The following is a 7,477-nucleotide window of genomic DNA, read 5'->3' on the forward strand; positions in this document are numbered from 1 at the left end:
TCTTCTTTTAAGTTTAGATCTGAAGTTTGCTCTGTTTACATGGTGTTTAATACTCTGTTTTATTTGCTATTCTCGTTTGATTCCCGAAGAAGATGAAGTTGTTTGTAGTTAGAACCAGATCTGCTTTATGACAATACTTTTCAGCATGTACTTTAATTTTTCTGCATTGTCCCCTAGACCTGTTAGTAAGATCTGCTTTGCCTTTTTACTTTTCTGCATGCTTTTCCAGTCCCTGGTTGTTTAAGGAAATTTGTCTTTACTTTTCGCTTTATGCTTGTCTGTCCAAATTAGGAAAGTCTGTCTAGTTAAGTTTATTCCAGTTGTTTTAGAACTTTAAAATATCTCAGTTTCTCTAAGTCATGTATGTTCCGTCGCTCCCAGTTCTTAGACCCAGTAGGTAGAGTAAAGTTTTTTTTATCTCTCAGACCCAGTAGTTTAAGTTCTCGACCCACAAATTGCGTGGCAGCAGCCAACCCTTTTTCCCAAAACATTCTCAAATGCAGTTTCGTAACATCTTCGTCCTCGTGGGATCGATCCTTTACTTCCCTGTGCTAAGTTGTAGTATAGTGGGTTGAGGTTTTTGAAGGAATAGAGTGCACCCAACGACCCCTTTCCGATAGTTTCATGATCTTTTAGCCTCTGAAGTCTAGTCGAATCCTCTGGACCTGTTAGATTGAGTGACACATATCACACACAACACAAACCGCACGTCTACTCTAGCTCTCTTCAACGGGATATGCTAGAGATTGGTTTGATAACCTTGAGCCAGGCTCGGTTATAAGTTGAGACGACTTAGCCAAAAAGTTCTTGGAGAGGTTCTTCCCTCTTAGATCTACTCTCAACCTACAAGCGGAGATCTCCCATTTTAAAATGAAGAGCCAAGTGTCTATGTTTAAAGCATGGGAGAGATTTAACGCTTTGTTGAAGAAGTGTCCTAACCATGGGCTATCTTCGGGCCATCAAGTGAGCCTTTTCTATAATGGATGCTCGGAATTTATCAAAAGCCAACTAGACTTTGGTTCGGGGGGATCATTCTTAGACAAGGGGGTCGATGAGTGCAAGAAGATGCTTTAAAGGCTTGCATACACTAGCAAGAGTTGGAGCTCGGGTCGAGATGGCTCTATGCCGGTAGCTTCGGTTGTTGATTCGGATGCATTCAATCTCCTCAACCAACAAATGATGATTCTCAATCAAAAGGTAATGTAGAGCCTCAATCTACCATAGAGGATGTTAATTATGTGCATGAAGGGGGAAACCAAGGAGGAAATCAAAGGAACTTCTACAATTATCGCCCCAACAATGGGGGTGGTAATTACCGTCCATCCTTCAATGCACATCCAAATCTTTCTCATGGGAATCCGAATAATGCTATTCAACCAAGTGGGGTTAACAAAGCACCTAGCACTTCAAAGTCTTCAAGTGATGTTACCAATGAGCTTCTAAAAGCTTTGATGGAGAAGACTGATGGGATTATGGAACACTCTACCAAGAGAATTGATAAAGTTGAGACAATGGTAGTAGAAGTTACTACAAGAATGAGGGTCTTGGAGCACCAAATGAGTCAAATTGCTCAATCCGTGGGTCAACTTCATCAACCGGGGCAATTTTCAAGCAATACTATTCCTAACCCAAAAGATTGCAAGGCAATTAATTTGAGGAGTGGAACAAGCTATGAGGGTCCCTTTATGCCCGAAAAGGAAACTATTGTTCAACCCGAAGAAGAAGAGGAAATAGAGATGGAAACACCACCGGAGAGCTCGCCTAAGGTTCAACCCGAGATAATTGTTCCTCCCAAACCCATGGAAGTTAAGCTTCCCTTTCCTCAAATGATACAAAAGAAGAAGAAGGATGAACAATTTTCATGATTCTTGGATATCTTTAGGAATGTTCAAATCAACATCCCTCTTGTTGAAGCACTTCAACAAATGCCGAGCTATGCAAAGTTCCTAAAGGATGTTGTCTCACAAAAGAGGAAATGGGGGCAATATGAGTCGGTCAACTTGACGGAGAGTTGTAGTGCAATTATTCAAAAGAAGTTACCGGCCAAGAAGTAGGATCCGGGGAGCTTTACTATTGGAAATTGCTTTGTGGAAAATGCCTTGTGCGATCTAGGTGTTAGCATCAATCTTATGCCATTGTCCTTCTTCAATAAGTTGAATATCGGCAAGTTGAAGTCCACTAGCATTACTTTGCAAATGGCCGATAGATCAATATCATACCCCTTGGGCATAGTTGAAGATATTTTGGTGAGGGTGAATGACTTCATATTCCCCGTTGACTTTGTGGTGTTGGACATGGAAGAGGATAGAGTTGTACCTCTTATACTGGGGAGACCATTCCTTGCTACCGGGAAGGCCATGATAGATGTTTCAAAGGGAGAGCTTACACTCCGCCTTAATGATGAGAGTGTGACATTTTCGATATATGAGGCTTTGAAGAGGCATGATGTGGAACCGGGAGGAAGTATTCAACATTGCAATGTTGTGACTGTGATGGATGAGTGTGTTGGAAGAGTGGCACCGGCCTCTTACTTGGATGATCAATTAGATAGATGCATTTCTCACTCTATTTATTCTTCTCACTCTCTTGATATTTTAGAGGCTAACCTTGAGTTGTTAGAATTTGTAGGTGCTTTGGACTCGGCTAAGGAGATTCCTAGATCACGTCGTCCACAATTTTTACCTCTTAGGGATGAAAGTGAAGATAGCAAGGAAGAAGTGGAAAGCAAGAAGCTTGAGTTGAAGCCACTACCATCACACTTACAATATGCCTTTCTTGGAGAGAATGATACTTTTCCGGTAATTGTATTATCTTCCCTCTCTAGTTCCGAGTTGGATAAGTTGTTGAGAGTTCTTAGAAAGCACAAGAGTGCTATTGGGTGGTCCATATCGGACATCAAGGGAATAAGACCAACCATTTGCATGCATAAGATTCACTTAGAAGAGGGGTACAAGCCTAAGGTACAAAACCAAAGGCAATTAAATCCTATTATGCAAGATGTTGTTAGAAAAGAAGTGTTGAAATGGTTAGATGCCGGGATCATTGAAGTGACTTTCAGTTTAGACTGTGTGCACAGTAAGGAATATCAAGCTTCCTGAGTCCAGCGAATCCACTAGATCACAGGGTCTTGGAACTCACGGATTGTTGAAAGATCTCGGTCATCGGAAACACAGAATACCTCTTCAAAACCCTCAACCACTTATACTAAATTAGCACAGGGAAGTAGGGATCGATCCCACAGAGATGAATGCGCAAATAAACATGTTCAAAGACTCAGGAACTATTTTTGGTTTGGCTGCTGCCACGCAATTTGGGTTGTGGAAATTTTAACTAGACTTGGTGTTGAAATATACTACTCTAACAACTGGATCGAAAGAACTACTTCATAAATTTACCTAGACCTGGGAAAACAACTGACGGTGGGGACCATTTACTGAAAAGGTAAAATACGGATGAAAAGCTGGAAAACAACTAACTAAAGTACTAACTAACAGCGACATCATCTTCTCCAACAATTGGCATGAAACATCCGGTAAAAACAGAGTGAGAACGTAATTCGAAACGAAGCAACAGAATTTAAAGCGACAAAATCGAAGAACAATTAAAACTAAGGCAGATCTACGGCCACTAGACGAAGCAAAGTAAAAAGAAAGCAGAAAGTTCAAAATCCATGTACAACTCGGTTTCCCCTGTTCAGATCCACACTTCGGATGCTAAATCCACTCCGGATCCAAGCATCCGAAACAAACTCCGTCCAAAATTATATCCATAACTACAGATTCGCCGATTCACTACAGATCAACAACAGCACAGATCCACAACCTATTTCCCAGATCAAGCACAGAAACATCCAAAACAGAGAATAACATTCAAACTCTGAAATAAAACCTCAAAACACAGAATCAACGTAAATCAACACAAAATAAACACCATCGTGACGTAAACTAAATGCATAGATAAACAGTAAGTAGCAAACAACCAATCGACTTCGGAAACGTTGAAGTTCGACGGAATAAAATTGCAAAAAACTGAATGTAAATGATTGTATCTTCGCCCTTCGTAAGGACGGTGTTACCACTGACTTTCTCCGAAGATGAAACCTCTAACTACCCCAGGATCCCCATTTTCCCAAGTGTGTGTGAGTGTGTGAGCTGAGACCTAAATCATGTATATCTCGTGTGTTGCATGCTCCTCTATATATAGGCGTGGAAGTGGGTCCAGCAGGGGCTCTCTTGTGTGAATAGTCTTCTTTGCCCTCAGCTTTTGACTCCCTTCGTCCAGCCATTTTCTCCTTGAATCCGCTCACTTTTTTTCGCCTTTTTCCTTCGCTGGTCCACTGCCTTTAGCTCTTCCTGGACCTTGCGATTTCCTTCACACACCTGGCTTAAAAATTGTGTTAGACCCAGTAAAAAGGTGACTTTTCATCACATAACCGATGCATGAAATTAGCCTTATCAATCATTTATGCTATATCCGATAGTGAGTGGGTGAGTCCTACTCAAGTGGTAGCCAAGAAGGGGGGTACCACCGTGGTAAAAGGAAAAAATGATAAGTTTATAGCTACTAGAGTGGTGTCCGGGTGGAGAGTTTGCATTGACTATCGTGCTTTAAATTCGGCTACTAGGAAAGACCATTTCCCCCTCCCTTTTATTGATCAAATGTTGGATAGGCTAGGCGGACAGGAGTATTATTGTTTTCTTGATGGATACTCGGGTTATAACCAAATTTTGATAGCCCCCGAGGATCAACATAAGTCCGCTTTTGTGTGTCCCTATGGTGTGTATGCATAAAGAAGAATGTCTTTTGGGCTTTGTAATGCCCCGGCTACTTTTCAAAGATGCATGATGTCTATTTTTCATGATATGGTTGAGGACATTATGGAGGTTTTTATGGACAACTTCTCGGTTTTTGGCATGACATATGATTTTTGCTTGGATAATCTAACCAAGGTTTTGCAGAGATGTGAGGAGACCAATCTAGTTCTCAATTGGGAGAAGTGCCATTTTATGGTTAGAGATGGGATCGTGTTAGGGCACAAAATTTCATCCGAGTGACTTGAAGTGGATAGAGCCAAGATAGCAGCCATTGAGCAATTGCCACCTCCTTCTAGTGAGAAGGCTGGAGAAGCTTCCTAGGCCATGCGGGGTTCTATAGACGTTTCATCAAAGATTTTTCACATATTGCTAGACCCCTTTGTCATTTACAAGCTAAAGATGTAAAATTTGATTTCACTCTTGAATGTGTGCAGGAGTTTGAGAAGATCAAAGCGGCATTGGTGAGTGCTCCAATATTGATCTTTCCCGATTGGTCGCAACCCTTTGAGATCATGTGTGATGCAAGTGATGTAGCGGTAGGCTCAGCTTTGGGGCAAAAGAGAGACAAACTATTCCGGGTGATATACTATGCTAGTAGAATATTGGACTCGACTCAAGTTAACTACACCACTACCGAGAAGGAAATGCTTGTGGTGGTCTACTCATTTGACAAGTTCCGCCCTTACCTCATTGGGGCTAAGACTATTGTCTTCACCGACCATGCGCTATCCGCCATCTTTTTGCAAAACAAGATGCAAAACCAAGACTTATAAGATGGATCTTGCTTCTTCAAGAATTTGATTTTGAGATTCGAGATAGAAAAGGGTGTGAGAATGTAGTGGCAGATCATCTATCAAGATTGGAGCATGCTAGTGAAGAGAAGAAGTTGAAGTTGGTCATAAATGAAGATTTCCCGGATGAACACTTGTTCTATGTGGCTCAAGGCAAGGTGGCATGGTATGCTAACATAGTGAATTATCTTGTTGCTAAGGTAGTTCCGGATGGGCTCATGGATTATGCAAAGAAGAAGTTCTTCCACGATGTGAAGTTCTACTTTTGGGATGATCCTTGCCTCTTTAGAAGATGTGCCGACATGGTCATTAGAAGATGTGCTCCTCAAGAGGAATGATAATCCATTATTATGCATTGTCACTCCGTACCAAGTGGGGGACATTTTGGAGCAAACCGAACCGCGATGAAGGTACTTCAAAGCGGCCTATATTGGCCAAGTATCTATGGAGATTGCCAAAAGTTCATGATGCAATGCAATGAGTGCCGAAGGACCGGGGGGGTGTCAAAGAAGAAGGAAATGCCAATGACCACTATTGTGGAAGTTGAGTTGTTTGATGTTCGGGGGATCGAATTCATGGGCCCCTTTCCATCATCATGTGGCTATCAATATATTCTTTTGGCGGTGGACCATGTGTCTAGATGGGTAGAGGCTATTCCTACCCACACTAATGATTCCAAGGTTGTGATTAAGTTTGTCCAAAAGAATATCTTCACAAGATTTGGCACCCCACGAGCCTTAATTAGTGATGGAGGTTCCCACTTCAATAATAGATGGTTGACAAGTGTGCTTACTAGATATGGAGTGAAGCATAGAGTAACAACACCCTACCACCCTCAAGCTAATGGTCAAACCGAGTTAGCCAACCGGGAGGTGAAGCAAGTTCTGGAGAAGACGGTGAGCACAAATTGAAAGGATTGGTCACTTAAACTTGATGATGCATTGTGGGCATATAGGACGGCTTATAAGACACCCATTGGGATGTCGCCATATCAATTGGAATTTGGGAAGTCGTGCCACCTTCCGGTAGAGATGGAGCATCGCTCATATTGGGGTGTGAAGAAATTGAATTTAGATTTCTTGAAGGCCGGAAAGGAAAGAATGCTTCACCTCAATTTGCTAGATGAATTTAGAAATGAGGATTATGCCAATTCCTCTATTTACAAGGCAAGGCTGAACAAGATGATTGAAAAGAGAGAGTTCTCCCTGAGGGATGCGATGCTACTCTACAATCATAGATTGAGGTTCTTCCCGGGCAAGCTCAAGTCTAAATGGTCGGGGCCATTCACTATCAAAAATGTGATGACAAATGGAACAATGGAGCTTATTGGGGCAGATGGAAGTACTTTCATGGCAAATGGTCACAACATCAAGAGGTTCTACACAAGGGGGCAACAAGATGTGGTCTTCGTCGTGACCTTGACCGAATGATGAGAGCTTGAAGACCGCCGGGCAAACGACGTTAAAAAATTGCGCTATGGGGGAGGCAACCCCTAGTAGGTACAATTTTATTTTGTGTCAATTTGTTTTTCTCTCATTTTTTTGGGGTTTGCTTTTGTTTTAGTGTGTTGGAATAGGAAAATGGAAACGAAAGAGTGAAAAATGGAAGGAACGACAAAAATAGGGTTGAAGTCCAGAGAGAAAACCCAACCGGGTGTTTTCCATTTTCTGGAAAACCCGGTCGGATGTTTTGAAGAAGAAGTTGCGGTCCAGTAAGAAAACCCGACCGGGTGTTTCCTGATTTCCAGATCACCCGGTCGGGTGTTTTGGGCGCATATACACAGCTGCGCGCAGAAAACCGGACAGAATCACCCGATGTCCAATTCACGAACTCTAGCTCCCCAATTTCCGAATTTCGGTGATTTCCTCTCAA

General features: G+C 42.1%; 1 protein-coding gene and 1 non-coding gene across 2 annotated transcripts; one reads left to right on the top strand and one right to left on the bottom strand.

Moving 5' to 3' along the window:
• Positions 1-840: 840 nt before the first annotated feature.
• LOC125197594 (small nucleolar RNA R71) lies at positions 841-947 on the bottom strand. Its single transcript, XR_007172130.2, has one exon. It is a non-coding gene; the product is annotated as a small nucleolar RNA R71 (small nucleolar RNA).
• A 5,689-nt stretch (positions 948-6,636) lies between these two features.
• Positions 6,637-7,035, top strand: LOC148927303 (uncharacterized). Its single transcript, XM_089056551.1, has one exon. It carries the CDS (start codon positions 6,637-6,639, stop codon positions 7,033-7,035), a length of 399 nt encoding a protein of 132 aa, XP_088912677.1.
• The last annotated feature ends 442 nt before the right edge of the window (positions 7,036-7,477 follow it).

The sequence above is a fragment of the Salvia hispanica genome, chromosome 4, assembly GCF_029641045.1.
Source record: "Salvia hispanica isolate PSC_SH4W2 chromosome 4, Shi_PSC_v1, whole genome shotgun sequence".
In the NCBI taxonomy this organism is placed as follows: Eukaryota; Viridiplantae; Streptophyta; class Magnoliopsida; order Lamiales; family Lamiaceae; genus Salvia; species Salvia hispanica.

Coding starts and splice junctions, on each gene's coding strand:
- LOC148927303 (XM_089056551.1), top strand. CDS start 6,637: ATGGAGCATCGCTCATATTGGGGTGTGAAGAAATTGAATTTAGATTTC.